This window comes from Daucus carota, chromosome 3 (genome assembly GCF_001625215.2).
Source record: "Daucus carota subsp. sativus chromosome 3, DH1 v3.0, whole genome shotgun sequence".
Lineage (NCBI taxonomy): Eukaryota > Viridiplantae > Streptophyta > Magnoliopsida > Apiales > Apiaceae > Daucus > Daucus carota.
In genome coordinates this window covers 16,563,892-16,580,919 of record NC_030383.2, presented here as the reverse complement: position 1 = coordinate 16,580,919, position 17,028 = coordinate 16,563,892, and the positions used below count along the sequence as shown (strand labels likewise).

Genomic DNA, 17,028 nt, shown 5'->3' with positions numbered 1-17,028 from the left:
TTACACTGACAACCTTATGAGTGCATGAGGCACTAGCAAACGGAGAGCCATTTTGCGGAATGGAAATGGAGTGATATAGTTTCTGACATTTTGATCGAGAACTGGAAAATTGCTGGCTGCAAATATTGCAAACTAAAAAACAACGGATCTTGGTTTTCTTGGTGAGAACAGCTATATAATTAAGGTGCTGTTCTTCCTGGAGGGATTTAACAAAGGGAGAACTGGAGTTTCCAGAAACAAGAATAAAATTCTAATTACAACCAGCATATCTGGAATTTAAATGAGGGGGCAGAGGAGAGAAATGCGAGAGAAGAAAGAAGGTAAATTCCTGTTAATTCTTCCTCAACCCCTACTTATTACCATTTTGATATTCTTTATGAATGTGAAAATTTGAAATTTTTAGTTTGTTTGTCCTTAGTTTTAAGATTTTTTTAAGCATAATGTTTCTTATAATAAGCTTTTAGACAGTGTGAAAATCAGAGCAGAGATTAGCTAGACTAACCCTCCCTGATATACATTAATCCGACCAATGCCTTGCGTCAAAAAAATGTAGGAGAAGCAGCAGAAACACACCATTATTGTGGTTGTATTTATTTCCCAGATGCTTGTGCAAAAACAAAGTTCAGAGTGAAATTCTGATACAAATATTAAATTGAATTATTACAATAAGGAACCTCGATCCTTTATAAAAAAAGAACTTCTTAAACCTCCTATTTTGAATTAACATGATAAACCAGCAGCTAGCTAGGCATGTGAACTTCATACTCAACCTGTCATGAAGCTGCTACGTTTACCTGAAGAACTGTTAGATTCTCTGGAGATAGAAGAAAGTACAGAGAGAATAGCCATGCAAATAGACCCCAAGAATAAAAGACCAATAGAAACGTAAAGTTGATTAGGATACTTCGTTCTTCCACCAAATCCCACGTCTATAACAACATTTTTGTTTATCTCATAAGTCACCGCAAATCCAGCACCGCTTGCAGTTGCCAACAGGAAGTTAATCACCTGCAAATTTAGTTCAGACCACCATAAATATGCTTAGCACTTGCTTTTTGACTTGGCGTTACAGTACGTACGCCCTTCTTTCTTGGACATAAGATATTGAAGGTTAACCAGATCTGTGTTCATATGATTATTTAATTTTTTTTCTTAAATAAATTGTTTTTTATGTAATGTCTTGGATGAAAAATAACTTTTTTACTTAAAAATTAAGTCCCGAGTTACTCACCATGTCACCATAAAGATCAAAATTGGGAAGACAGCCGTTTTGAATCCACCTGCTCCCAGTGTAGAAATAGTACATTCCAAAAATAATCTGAATCAATGAATACAAGCCCCCAAGAATATCGATAGAAAACACATACCTGCAGTTACATGGTACGAAACGTTATATATACATTGTGCCTAATTTTTAAAAATGAAAGCTAATATTTTATATATGTAAGGTAGGCTTAATCAGCAGAAAACGGTATGATAAATAGTTACCTGTAAGTCAAGAGAACATTAAAACGATCATTAAAATCATGATTAAAATCCGGAATAGTGCAGGTGGCTAGAAGTATAACAGAAGCAAGTAAGAGTAACAAAGTGAGTATTCTCAACACCAAGCTTGTTTTCGCGTTTGATAATGATGCCATTTTAAGCAAACTGGTGTTAGAATAACGGCCTCGGATGTTTTTCCTCTAATATACTTCTATTTTGTCTATATGACCACACAGAACACTTCTCTTTTATAGGCCAAGAAGCATATCCATTTCTGTACTCTTAATTGTCTGTCTCTTCTTGGCAGTGACAATGCTTTGTTTTTATCAGCTTTTTTTAGCAAGCCGGCCGAATCAGAGTCGATCTCTCCGTTCTCTACGAATAAGTAACGGCACACAATTAACTAATCTAATCTTAAAGCTCAGGTCATACAAGAACACAACTGGCTTATGTGTAAAATGCAATGCTTTTGACTGGTGCCGAAACACAAATTATAATTCTACTATTAAGTGGATGGCATAGAGAGTAATCAAGTAGCAAAAGCTTTAAACAAGTGCCGTATCGCATAACAAAAATATATATTCTTTTTTTAAGTATAGCGACTCAAATAATTTCATTAGTATCGTCTCTATTGAGCATTGTGTAGTTTCAACTCTGTCCAGAACCAGAAAGGAGAAATATGAAGTTAAATTATATATGTATAGTACTACAACAAATATTTTGAGAGTCAGAAAGTTTGGAAATTAGATATTGCAATTACGGGCTGCAATTTGTTGTGTTCTGTGTACAACTAGATAATTTGTGTGGCATCTGTGACCAATATTTTCTAAAGATTGTGATTATTTGACTGTGTGTTCAGCTAACGAATAGATGAGGTATAAGAGCTATCAGATCAGTAATTTTGAATTAAGTGAATATGGAAGAGGTGCGTTGCGATATCTAATACCACAAATGCTTCTAATATCTGCATTGCTTGTAAGGGTCATGGCTGCTGCAACTTGTGCACAATTGAGGAGGAACTAGAGTTCCAGAAACTTCCGGTTGGCACTAGTCAAGTAGTTCCAGCTCAGGGAGTTAGTACAAAAGAATGTTCCCCACACAATAAACTCGACGACTTCTTTCTATCTATGTATAAACGAGTAAAATACAAAGGAGGGGTTAAATGGCGTTTTGGTCACTTAACCGACCGGAAACTTGCAATTGGGTCATCCAACTCAAAAAGCTGTCAGTCGCATCATTATACTCTTAAAAATTTTCATTCAGGTCACTGGCCGTTACACTCCGTTAAAATTTGACGGAAAACTGACTAAGCGTCGTTACTTGGCTTAAACAAATCCACCGTGGCATGTACAATCAGCTGAAGTGACATTTTGGTCACTCAACTGACTACAAACTTGCAATCGAGTCATCAAACTCAAAAAACTTTCATTTAGGTCACTTATCATAATATCCGTTAAAAATTGAAAAAAGAAAGAATTAAAAATTAACATGGAGCATCTTTTTTTCTCTCTTGAAATTTTCGAAACTTATTGACAATTGAAACAAATACACACACATAAAATTGTTATTTTACACTAACTATAAGAAAGATTGTCTTTCTTATAGTTAGTGTAAAATAACAATTTTATGTGTGTGTATGTGTTTCATTTGTTAATAAATTTTGAAATTTTTAAGAGAGAAAAAAGGGTGCTGCATGATAGCTTTTAATTCTTTCCTTTTTCAATTTTTAACGGATATTATGATAAAGTGACCTAAATGAAAGTTTTATGCATTTGATGACCCGATTGCGAGTTTGTAGTCAGTTGAGTGACCAAAATACCACTTCAGCTGACTGTACATGCCACGATGGATTTATTTAAGCCAAGTGTCGACGCTTAGTCAGCTTTCCGTCAAATTTTTAACAGAGTGTAACGGCTAGTGACCTGAATGAAAATTTTTAAGAGTGTAATGATGTGACTGACAGCTTTTTGAGTTGGATGACCCAATTGCAAGTTTTCGGTCAGTTGAGTGACCAAAACGCCATTTAACCCTACAAAGGAGTGGCCGAACTTTATCATTTTTGCATTTTAGTGGCCAGAATTTCAAATTTACAAATAGATGGTCAGAGTTTATTTTATGTTTCAAAAAGGTAGTTTGATGAATTTAGACCATGGGGCCATTTGGGCGACCTTAAAAAAAGTGACTTCTTGTTTAAAATAAAGAAGTGGAGTAGAATTGAGAAGTTAAGACTTATAAGCTATTAAAGTTTTTGGAAAATAAGTGGAAGACGTGAAACAAAGAGCCTGTTCTTTTAGTAGAAGCAGAAGCTGCCAGCTTCTGGCTTCTGTTGCGCCTTCTACTTTTCTCGACTCGTTTGTGTAAATAAGTAGAATCACTTTTAAAAAGCTGAGAATGCTAGTTTTTCTCTCACAAATTCTACTTCTTTTCCAAACGGGTCAAGAAAAGTAAAAGCCAACTTTTTGGAGAAAGAAGTACTTCTTTGTTGTTACCAAACATGCACAATATATGGCCACTGTGTTTGTAAATTTGAATTTCGTGTCACCAAAATAAAAAAATAGATAATATTCGACGCTACGTATACTTTACTAGCTCGTATATAAACATAGGCTGTGCTTATACAGAATTAGTTTTTCTTTCTATTTGTGTAGGTTCGCTGTATAACAAGATGTAAATACAGTATGAACATCAACTCAAAGAAGCTGTTTTACATATTTGTGATTCGAGTTTAAGAGTGTTAAGTACTTGCGATTTACTGATCATATCAAAGGTGCTATCTTTCTGATCTTCTTCTGTTCATTTTAGATCTGCGTTATTTGTTCTTTTAGTACATAATTTCTCGATTTAGAGTGTTCGTGTTCTTGCAGAATCTTACACACTCAAGTCTGTGAAAATGAAATGATTTGAATGTATATAATCCAATAAAACTCAAATCTTTAGTCGAGCCAATGTAATGTAACGACTAAATAGCTTGTTCCTAGTATGGCTGGGCCTAATAACTCAAATTTTATATTCAGTTTACTCATCATTTTCCCTTTAATTATTATAAAAGAATTAGACTCGTTCATGTTTTGATTTATAACTCGTAAATTTTTCACGCTCATCGAGTAAACACAGCCTAAAGATTGTACTAATTATAAATTGATCAATTATATGTTTTAGAGTATATTTAATAATTTCTAATACTTTCGGATCATTGTTTACAGTAGCTGTAAAATTGCAGAGTCAGCGATCACATTAAAAGAAAACCAGAACCGAAACTTGGCCTGTGACAGAACATTTAAGTAAGTACTACATTTCTCTTGGATAAGTGGCAAGGAAAGTACATTACATTAAATTGAAAGACGAAATTTACGAAGGTTCCTTGTAATACAGTCTAAAAAACTGAGTACAATTTTATTACTCGGGCCTGAGATTTTATATTTTATTAGATCAAGGAACTTATCCAACCTGTTGTTGAACATGAAATGGACGCTCTACTTGGCCTCCTTCACTTGAATTTTCTGAAGTAAGACGAGATTACTGAGAGAACCGCAGTGCAAATGGATCCCAGAAAGAGAAGAGAAACTGAAACATAGACTATATCGAGATACTTCTTTGTTCGACCAAATCCTTCAGGCGGGTAACCAGCGTATGTCCTTAGCTCGTAAGTCATTGCAAATCCAGCACCAGTTGCAGTTGCCAAGAGGAAGCTCATCAGCTACAAATAAACTTCAAATTTCATTAAATTTCAATTATTTGAGTGATGACTTATTCAGATTTGTAATGAACCCTTGCAGTCATGCAAAATGAGTGACATACCATGTCGCAGTAATAGTCGAAAATGGGAAGACAGCCATTTCGAATCCACCTCTTCCCATTGCAGAGATGGTACACACCAAAGGGTATCTGAATCAGTGTGTACAAGGACGCGATACTCGCAATTGCAACCACATACCTGCAGTGAAAGAATACATGTTTCCTTACCAAATTTTAAATTCTAAGAAGTGACGAACGTTCGCCAATATTGTAATATGGACTTACGAACCTGTAAAGTGATTTATATTAACTCTTGGATATAAGATAGTATAATATAGGGTTCATATCACCCTACTTCCTATTTCGACACTTGCTCTAAATTTTTATCTCTTTCCACTCTGAAATGATATGAAAATATTTTGCTAACAAACACATGTTACGACCATCTCCATATTTAGAATCTTTCTGCCCATCGAGCTGCTGAATTAGCACTTCAACTTGTAGATAAAGTATATATAGAGAAATAAATCGTTTTTGAACTCCATACTTACTCTTTATTTATTTTTTCTCAGAAAACATGAAAAAAAAAAATGAAGAATGCTATCTTAGCTTTTAAGCTTTTATTTTTCAAAAATTACGATTTTCAGCACATCATCATATTTTTGAATTTGTACGGCAAAGAATACAACAGCTTGCAACCTTTGCAGCAATAAGGTAAACTGATCTTTAATACCATCAAAATCATTACCTGTAAGTAATGTGATCGGTAAACTGATCTCTAGTTCCATCAAAGTCATAAAAAAATCCAAAATCCGTCACATTATTGGCGGCCATAACAGCAACAGATGCAGCCAAGAATAACAAGCTGAAGATCCGCAACAAGAAGCTTGTGGTTGCCAATGCCATTGATGATATTGCCATCTCTGCAGAATTAATTAAACACAATAACTTTCTTGATTATATTCCTTGATTTACTTCTTGAACTAAATATGTGACGTCTATTTATAAACATCTGGTCTGTGTAAAACAAACGATACTATTCAAATCCTACTCGTCCCTTTCTTCTTGGATGCGGCGATTGCTTTGTTTATATCAGCTTCTACCTAGCTGGTCTATTAACACGTACTCGATATCTCCGTTCTGTTGAAACATTTTTCGACATCGAGCTTGTGTGCAAATATGTCGTACATGAGAGGATGCACATCGGTACGAATGAAGTACAAAAAACAACTAATCATATGTTGAGAATTTTTAGTTTAGTACGCACACCTGGCTTTATATCATTGAAACTAAGATATAGTAAGGTGAAACAACAAACGAACAAATCGAAAACTTCATTGGCCAGGGATGTATATACTATGCTATGGATACGACACTGCTGCTCCCTTGTTTGAAACAATGAAACCGGATAGGAATGCTTGTACTGTAGAATATATGTTTCCTTGCAAAATTTTTGATTCTAAAAAGTGATGAACGTTCGTCAATATCGTAATAGAGACTTGCAAAACTTTAAAAGGATTTATATGAACTCTCGGATATAAAGAAAGACAATGGCGGTTATTTCCTCATATTTGTTTGAAGACTTAATGATCTTTTAGCCTTTAAAGTTTGGGCGGAAGTTCCGATGTGGTCTCGAATTTTAAAAAAGTATCTTTCGACCCTCAAAGTATCTTTGTCATACTTTTTAGCCCTTATGGCGTATACCGGTATATAACGGGGCGGATAAAGCTGACATTTCACACATGAGGGTTAAAAGGGGCATTAAACATTAACGGCTAAAAGGAAATCTAATGTATTTTAATGTATTCTTTAGGAGTTAAAAGGAACGAGATGTATACTTTAAGGGTTAAAAGGTACGCCCAAACTTTACCCTGAATATGAATTGTCAAGTTTATCCCCCGATTTATACCGGTATTTTTAAAAAGGGTTAAAAGGTACGACAAAGATACTTGAGGGTCGAAAGGTACGTTTTTAAATTTCGAGGCGCATCGGATGTTCCACCCATACTTCGAGGGCTAAAAGATCATTAAGCCTCGTTTAAAATTATATCTATATAGGCCAATGATCAAATATAAACCACACTTAAAATAAAAACTAAAAATCAATACAAGTTAGTCATATTCGCAATACAATTTAGTGATATTTTTTAAAAATTTAGTGATTTGTGTTGCAAAAATTGGTGAAAATCTCCGGGAGTCGGTGAAATCTCTGGATCTGTGCTTGTTATCGATTCTGGGAGTAATAATGAAGGTGGAGATAGCAGAGGAGGTGGATATGGAAGGCGCACGGGAGCACGGAGGGAATGTGGCGAGACAAAAGCTGGGCGGCCGAAGAGGCAGGGGGTAGAGGGGACGGCTGAGATGGCGGAGGAGGGAGACAAAGGGATGAAGCTGTGATTTTAGGCGACGTAGTTTCGCCGAAGCTGTGGAAAACAACTGGGTTTGCAATTAAAAAACGGCGGTGGAGGTGAAAAGGGCGAAAGAGAGGAGGCGGCAACGGTGGAGGAGGAGGCAACAGCGGAGGTGGAGGTAGGGGTGAAGATGGAGATGGAGATGGTGGAGAAGATAGAGAAGGAGGTGTTGATATTAGTGATATGTGATTTAGAATTTAGTGGTATTTGAGGTGAGTTTCAGTTTATAGAATAAAGAGGTTTGTATTAGAGTAGCATTCTATATATATTTTCAATGTTGCACTCATAACACATGCTAAACACTAAGATCTAGAGCTCATATAAACTTGTTAGATTATAATCAAACACATGATCAATATCAAAAGAAATACTGCCTTTAAATTTGGCCATATACTATCTTTTCATACTTGATTCCATGCATTAATTTCAATAGTTATATTTAATTTAATTTAATAGTGTTACCTTCTAAAATTAAATGATTGTTTATATGAATTAATATTATACTTTCAATGTGTTGTAATAGTATCGGCACAACTAGTAAATGATATTAAGTATAATATTCAACTAGTAAATGATATTAAGTATAATATTTGGCACAGTATATATAATATATTCTCTTTTTTCATAAAATCCTCTTCTTCTGTATAAGTATAAGTTTTTGTAGTAGTATCACATAAATTTCGGATTTTTTTTACGGCCCTAATTTCGATCTTAAAATTTGGCGTTGAATATACCTAAGAGCATCTCCAACAAACTCTTAGTTAACTCTTAACTATAATATAAAATATTAGACTCCTAGTAAGTTAGTACAAATTTAAGAGCATCAACTCCAACAATGTTCTTCATACATGCTCTTAAATTTATATTTTATTCTTGTTTGGACTTATATATGACACAAATTCAAATGCAGTTGGGGGAATGGATATTTTATTGTAAAAAAAATAAGTTAAAAGTTATGTAGTGGCTCTTAATTTTGAGGAGAGAGGAGAGAGAAACAAGAGTCTCTTAGTGATTTAAAGAGCCACTAAGAGTCTTCTGGAGCAACTTTTATTATCTCCCTTCTCAAATTTCAAGTTAAGAGTCTCAATAAAAAGTCTTTTAGAGATGCTCTAACCATACTCCCTCCGTCCCAATCAATTATATACAGTTTCCTTTTTGGGATGTCCCATCATTTCTATACATTCCCAAAATAGCAACTTTTTATAATCTATACTATACTATAATAAGCCAACATAGGGATAATTTGTAGTCCTACTTTTTATTCACGTTTTTTGGTTTCGTCTCACTTTTTTGGTTTCGTCTCAGCGTTGTACTACTGTTTAAAAACCTCTCCTATTAGGACACTCTCTCTCAACAAAGATCGACTTTGCTAACAAACCAAATACTACACATAGCAGTCCGCTAATTAGCCCGATGTCTCTCTCTTCATCTGGCCGAGCTCCTGTGCTACTTTTCATTCCATCTCTCAGGAACACTACTTAATTCATGCGTCTGAAAGGATTACTGGTCGATTAAAGCTGATTAAACAAGGAACTTCGTTGTTCATGGTATATATCTGTTATTTTGTGTGTATGTGTAAGTGGTTAGCTAATTAATCTTCTTGTATTTTGAGTTGGACGTTGTGTATTTTTTTGTAGACATGGATTCCGTACAAAGGACAGAGCTCAAATGCGAGGGTTTCCTGAAAATGGTAAGATTTCAATTGAGGTATTTGCTGGATAATCTGTGAATTTTGTATTGATAGTTAGCTTTGTTTATTGACAGGAATCTTTATACTATATGGGCAGTGCCTTTTACAGAGATTAGGTCGATTTACAGGCACACTCCTACCCTTGGGTGGCAATACGTAATTGTTGTTTAGTCATCGGGTGTTGTTTTTACATTGATTCTGTACGTGCAATCATATTAGGATATTAATATTTTTTATGCAAATACTCTCTGTTTGCTTCATTTTCTTGTTTGTTATTTTCCTTTGGCAGATTTAGCTTTTCCTCCTCTTTATTGTTATAATGGAGGAGTTCAAGATTTTCTTGCTACAATAAAGAAACATGTTCATCTTGTCAGGTTTGTTATAATAACAGCTAATTGTTGAATTTTAATCTTTAATGCAATTAAAAATTTGTTGATAGTTTTATATGCTAAACCGGTAACAGAAGTACCTTATGGATACACTTAAAGATAAGATGACCCATACAATTGTGTTAATGTTTGATTGGTAAAATCTGAAATATGGAATGGGGCCTGTTTATTTGCTCTAGAATGTCATTCTAGCTCTTCTAGGGAAGTCAACTGCTTGAATGCTGAAAGTCTTAATTTTGATAATGTATCAATGACACTTGAATGATATACATGAAGATTTATCGAAACTGTCATTGCTAGGACACTACAAAAAATATATGTCGTATCTCTTGGTATACAATATCTAAATTTATTTATGGGTTAATTATGAATTAGGTCGCTTGCGTCGTTAGAATATATCAAGTGGGTAAGTAGCTTTCTTTGTTATTCATTGTTTATTTATCTTAAGTTCAGTAATTTAGTTGCTTATAAGGATTGATAATTTCATCTTTGTTGTGCTGATGTTCAAGTAATTCACTTATTATATTGGTAAGACTCTTAATTTATGTGAGTGTTTACTTTGCTTGATGCACGATTTTCGAGGCATTTGGTTAATGTCACTGTTTTATGGGAATTTAGATTAGAGGCATTTTGTAGTTTTATAGTAAGTGTATGTGTTAAGTGAATTTTACATTTTTCGTGATGTATTGTCATGATTTGGGATGTAGTTCAGGGTACGTGTTTAAATTCTTAGATTTTTCGTGAAGTATTGTCACATTTGAGACTTTTTGTGGTTCATAGCTGTATTTGTTTTGTAACATTTGTTACTATCAATTCCAGAGTTTTGATGTTTTAGAGATTTTGTGTTCTGTTACGTCTTTGAGGTATTTTGTGATTTTTTTGTTGTATTGGATATTGTAATTTTTATAAGCTGGTGATTGATTTGTCAAACTACATATTAGTATTTAGTAGTATAATATAGGATTCCATCTTCGGAAACATGAACTGAGCCTGCAATTCTTTTAGCTTTTTACTTTCACCATTATACTCCTTCCTAACAGTATGACAGCAGCTTAAGCACTAGAAACCTTAGCCTTCAGATCACTTAGATCCTTCAATGTCTATATATACCAGCAAATAAGAAGATATAGTATATTAGCAAAAAAATAATGCTCCACCTTCTGCCTATAAGAGTAATTGCTAATTGATAAATAGGAACCAGGAACAATTCTGCCGATCATGGAGTTCTAGCTGGTTTTGCTTTACACGAGCTTCATCCTTTCGTATTGTAAGTGTTTGCTATGTTTCTGAGCTTTCCTTATTTGCTGAAATTGTGTTTTTATGAGTAAGGTTCAGTTGAGAGAGGGAGAGGGAGATTACATTTCAGTTCGTAGTCAAATGTGTTTAGTCAGTTATGAAGTATCAAGTTTCTAGCATCTTGTTACTCTTTCAATATACAATTATGTGTGCGTTATGTTTTTGCTTGAATTTGTTGTGTTTATGTGTGTCTTTGGTTATGCCTGAGCAGTTGAATATACAAAAAGAGGAATCGAAGAAGAAAGAAGTTCATGTTGAAGATAATGTGTGCCGGCGCAGTCTCCTCGATTCAACTGCTCGGTAATTAGTAGTTTTAAGCATGAAATGGAGTCTGTTTTTCATTGATTTGATGTGTTTGATAACGTCTTTTGTTTGCGGCTTCAGTACTAATTTTGGTGTTTTCGTGTAGTTATGTATTAATCCTTTAAAAGAGACGGAATTGATATTATACGGTGGCGAATTTTACAACGGCAACAAGGTAAGCATAAATAAAAAATGTTTCGAGTGTGATATGCCAATATACAGGTTAGTTGGAGTGTTGATGAATTTGTCTTGTTTGGAACTGAATACATGATATTGGGTTACTGCAGACATATGTATATGGTGATCTTTATCGCTACGATGTAGACAAGAATGAGTGGAAATTAATATCTAGCCCTAACAGCCCACCTCCTCGTAGTGCTCATCAGGCTGTTGCTTGGAAGAACTATCTTTATATATATGGTAAAATAGCTATTTACAGTCATATGTACAATGCATGCATGCATACAATAATGTATTTATCTCTCTTTGGCTAATGGGCATGCACAAGTCTATAAATAAACGTTCTCGCACTTTCCTGTGGATTGATATGGGATTCTGGTTTGTTGGTTCATAGGTGGTGAATTTACCTCTCCTAATCAAGAGCGTTTTCACCACTACAAGGTAGAAACTGTATTACCTATTACATAAATTGCTTTCTTTCTGCAGATCTGCACTTATACATTGTTTTTGTGTTTGGAATTTTGCTTTTGGACTTAGTTTCTTCCAGGACTTCTGGATGTTGGACTTGAAAACCAATCAATGGGAACAACTAAATTATAAGGGATGTCCTAGTCCTCGCTCAGGTCATCAAATGGTACGTTTTTATGTTCTCTGTTTACCTGAATATTCATTGCAGGCACAGATTATGAATTTTTTTCCTACATGGTTATATGTAAGGAATGTAGACCCTATATTGCTGATATGAATCACTTTCATTCACTGAAGCTACTTATCCTTTGAATTTTATAATTCTTGTAAAATTTTATATTATACATTTTGCAATGCATATTAGGCTGAAACTGAACCATAATAATAATCTATGCCAGTGTTGTGGGTTACTCAAATATATTCCCCCCTTTCAAGCAGTGGCGTAGCTAACATAATTGTCGATGGGGTCAAATTGCATATGTAATATGAGGCTAAGGTGTAGTTACCCCCTAATGTACAGTGCTATGTTTTAGAGATTTTGTGTTCTGTTACGTCTTTGAGGTATTTTGTGATTTTTTTGTTGTATTGGATATTGTAATTTTTATAAGCTGGTGATTGATTTGTCAAACTACTTTGGTGTTATATCATTTTGATTTTCAAGGCATTTCATATATATATTTTTATAATTAATATTGGATATATCTCACACTTTGCGAACATCTATGAGTGAATGATTTGTTCAGCTGCTATTAATTTATGAACTGTGTTGCAAGTATTCCAGTAGCTGGAAATTGATTATGTGATCGGAGAGAGTCACAAAGAGTTGTTGCCTAATTCTTCTGATCCTGCTGCTATTATTCGAATTTTTGGCGTCACAAGAGAAGGTATCATACTGATTTGCATCTTTCTAGCTTCTCACAAAAGAGACCCAATCAAATCCTCAGGTCAACTCCTCCACCCCATCTCTACTTACAAGCTCTCTATATCTCTGTTATATCTGCTACCTATCTATTGTTCAAATTAGAAATGTGTGCTTTTCTGGGGTTTGTCTAACTCCAGTATATTGTATGTTTAATTTAATTATTGATAGTATCAAACTGATAATTGAGCTATTTTTATTATTAATGTTCAGATTCTTGGGTAATGTTTGTTTACAATGATTATAATCTTTGGACTATTATTGATTAATGATTACTGTATAGTTCTTTTTCGGGGAAGGTTAATCGAATTTTTTCCCAAGGTGGTATTATATCCGGGGAAATGAACTTCGAATTGGCTGACATTTGAAGAACAATTTTGCAGTAATTATCCTTTTATTTCTCAAACAGAATTTGTATATTAATCACATTTCTATTTCTGGCAGAGTAATTGAAAAACCTCCTCATCTCTATGATTGTGCTGCAGATTTGCTATGCATGAATTGGGTCTTTCCTCTCGGAAGCCTTATAAGAAATGTGCAAGCTCAAGAATTACTAAAGAATGAAATTCGAGTCATCCTTGGACCCCAAACTACTCCTGAAACAAATTTTGTTGTTGAGCTTGGAGCAAAATCTCAAGTTCCTATTGTCTCCTTTTCGGCAACAAGCTCTTATCTATCACATGTGCGGAGCCCTTACTTCATTCAGATGGCAGGGGCTGATTCTTCTCAACTGAAAGCTATTGCTTCCATATTTAAAGGATTTGGATGGAAGGAAGTTATCTTTGTCTACGAAGACACTGGCTACCAAGATGGATTGATTCAATATTTAAGTGATGCAATGAGGGAGGCCGGTATTCAGATTTCTATGTCAAGTGCTATTTCTATTTCTGCTAATGATTTACAGATAGAAGAAGAACTTCTCAAGTTGAAATCAGCTTCAAGCAGGGTGTTCTTGGTTCATATGGCTCCCCCCCTTGGATCATGATTCTTTCTTCAGGCAGACGCTGCAGGAATGATGAGTGAAGGATATGCATGGTTAACTACTGATGGTTTGTCGAATACGTTTGCTTTTATGGATGCTACAGTTAGAGATGCAATGCAAGGTGTTCTGGGTACAAGGCCTTATGTACCCAAGTCAACAAAGGTTACAACTTTTAAAATGAGGTGGGGAAGGGAATTGCAATGCACGAAGCCTAAAGCTGAGCTTAATATTTTTGGATCATGGGCATATGATGCAGTTTGGGCATTAGCTATGGCAGTAGAGAGGGTGACACCAGATCATAATGCAGACCATAAAGAAAATTTAGGCATCTCTGAATTAGGCCCAACACTTTTGAAAGAACTCTTGCGCACTAAGTTCAAGGGCTTAAGCGGAGAATTCAGTCTGGTAAATCGCCAGTTGCAGATATCAGATTTTGAAATACTAAATGTAATAGGGAATGGAGAGCAATCGATAGGCTATTGGAACTCGGACAGAGGATTGTCGAGAGATCCAGATTCATTGAACATATCTTCGACATATTCAACTTCTGTAAATGTTTTGAGAAGCATCATTTGGCCTGGAGATTCAACTGTCAAGCCGATGTATTGGGCAGTACCCACATCAGGGAGGAGATTGAAAGTGGGGGTTCCAGTGAAAGATGGTTTTACTGAATTTGCGAAACTTCAGCAGTTTCAAAATACTACGGAGTATAATATCACCGGTTTTTGTGCAGATGTATTCCGAGAATTATTATTAAATTTGCCATTCAAAATTGAGAATCCTCAATATATCCCTTATTGGAACCTGACTACAGGAAGCGCTGGGAGTTACGATGATCTTCTTACACAGCTTGAAGAAAAGGTAACTAATTGTAAGTCTAAATGTAAAGACAACCCTATCTGTTACATAGGGATGATAACTCAACAGTAGAACAGGACAAGTAAATAACACTACGCCTGCACCGGAATCGGATGATACGAAGACAAAGGTTGAAGAAGCCATCTACAGTCTTGAAGGAATAAGTTCACTGGAAGAAGTTCATTAATATGTTCATGCCTCAGTGAAGAATAAAGATTGAAGTATTCAAGATTGTTGAAGCAATGAAGATGTTGTCCAAGTACTCGAAAGATTTCAGTGCAACCCCTGAAGCAAGATATTTCTATATATCTTGGTTGGTTATTTATAATCAACAAACTGAAGCATAAACTAACCCGGAACCGACTGATCAATGTTTGCTGACAAAGACGGTACAATGTTTAACTTCAGTGTTAGTCGCTTGTGAACCAGACCAGTGCACTAAGCGTCAGCACGTACGGAGCTTTGCAAAGTATTTATCGATCGAAGAATTGATTCAGTCATATCAAGTCATTTGTTCCAAAGCCAAGTCAAGCCAAGCCAAATGCCAGCTATGCCAATGCTTACTGCTCAAATGCCATATGTCAAAGCTTCCACAGAAAGCCATATCAGTGACATTTTATATATGTATGCACTTATATATTTGTATATGTACAAATATAATTATATATGTATATATGTATATTTAATTAAATATAATATATATAATATATATGTATATATGTTTTTTAAACATATGTATATGTATATTTATATGTATATATATTTAAATAAATATATATGTATATAGTATATGTATTTATATTTTACATAAGCAATTATATAATTAAGTGTATATATATATTATATTACGTGCATAAATATATCTATATTTAGAGAGAGTTATATATATCTTTATATATATATTTATATTTATATTTACACATAGTTATATGTATATTATATATATTTAAATATATGAGAATATATTTAAATATATGTGTATATATATGTTACTATATGTTTATATAAATATTATATATATGTATATATTTATATATACTTTTCTTTATATATATTTATGTTTATATTTATATTTATAAATAACTATATATATCTCTATATATATTTATATATATATTACATTTGTATTTACATATAATTATATATTATATATATTTAAATATATGAGAATATATTTAAATATATGTACATATATTATTATATGTTCATATAAATAAAATATATATATGTGTGTGTATATTTATATATATTTTTATTTATTAATATAATAACAACATAATATATTATATTATATATATTATGCATGCATGTGATGATGTCAGGTGTCTAGGGCAACCTAGGGTTTGCATGTGAGGGAGGAGAGATAACAGTGGAGCTCTCTACTGTATCAAGCGCAAGTTCACTACACTTAGAATATTTTCTAAGTGTCTTCACAGTGAAATCAAAGGCGCAACATTTGACCTGGAAGAAGTCCGAGGAGAGATAACAAGGGGAAGTTACACTGTACAAGGCGCAAGAATGACTTAGAATATCTCTAAGTCACCAAGTATCTCTTGCACACTCTGTAGCGCAACTTTCATGTTAACCAGGAGAGAGAAGAGTGAGTACAGGAGGCTCTTCTCTAGCGCCAACTCATCCCAGGCGCAAGTTGGTTAAGTTTTAACCTAGAGTGATAACAGTGTGGCACAGGAAAAACTACATGAGCGCAACATTTGACAAGCGCAAGGTTTGACTTCTCCTATATACAACAGTGGCGCAAGTTTGAACACTTAGAATAAATTCTAAGTGATCAAACACGGGACACAGTAAACTCTTCATTGGCGCAAGTTCAATATATATATATATATATATATATATATATATATATATATATATATATATATATATATATATATTGTATTTGGCGCAACTTGGATCACCTGCCTTAACTAGGGTTAGTTAGTGAAAAGCCTATAAATACCCATGGATTTTGTTCTCATTTGTAACACTCTCCACCACCTTTATGGTGGAATGGCTTTGTGCCTTGCACACTACTACACACAAATAAACTCTAGCTTAGTTTTGTATTATATATATATATATATTTAGAAGCTAGGGTTTGTGAGTGTAAGTAGTAATAGCCATTGTAGCCAACCTTCGGGTTTGGATTTATAGCACCCTTCGAGGTATTTATCAATATACAGATATACCTTGGAAAATATTGTGTGTTGGTTTAATATTTTCATATCCTCAGAAACCGACCCAATAAATATCCGAAACACGAAACCCATTACAGGACTGCAATTTATTTATCCGCAAGATTCGAAAGAATTT

The 17,028-nt window shown here is 34.2% G+C and overlaps 1 protein-coding gene and 1 pseudogene across 1 annotated transcript; one reads left to right on the top strand and one right to left on the bottom strand.

Moving 5' to 3' along the window:
- Positions 1-560: 560 nt before the first annotated feature.
- LOC108212322 (uncharacterized) lies at positions 561-6,189 on the bottom strand. The gene is made up of 6 exons (XM_017384052.2): positions 5,969-6,189; positions 5,284-5,419; positions 4,977-5,182; positions 1,489-1,683; positions 1,232-1,367; positions 561-1,008 (listed from the first exon to the last, which is right to left on the bottom strand). The coding sequence occupies exons 1-6, from the start codon at positions 6,139-6,141 to the stop codon at positions 766-768; spliced, it is 1,089 nt and encodes a 362-aa protein (XP_017239541.2). The 5' UTR covers positions 6,142-6,189; the 3' UTR covers positions 561-765.
- A 2,737-nt stretch (positions 6,190-8,926) lies between these two features.
- Positions 8,927-14,787, top strand: LOC108213747 (glutamate receptor 2.3-like; annotated as a pseudogene).
- Positions 14,788-17,028: the final 2,241 nt, after the last annotated feature.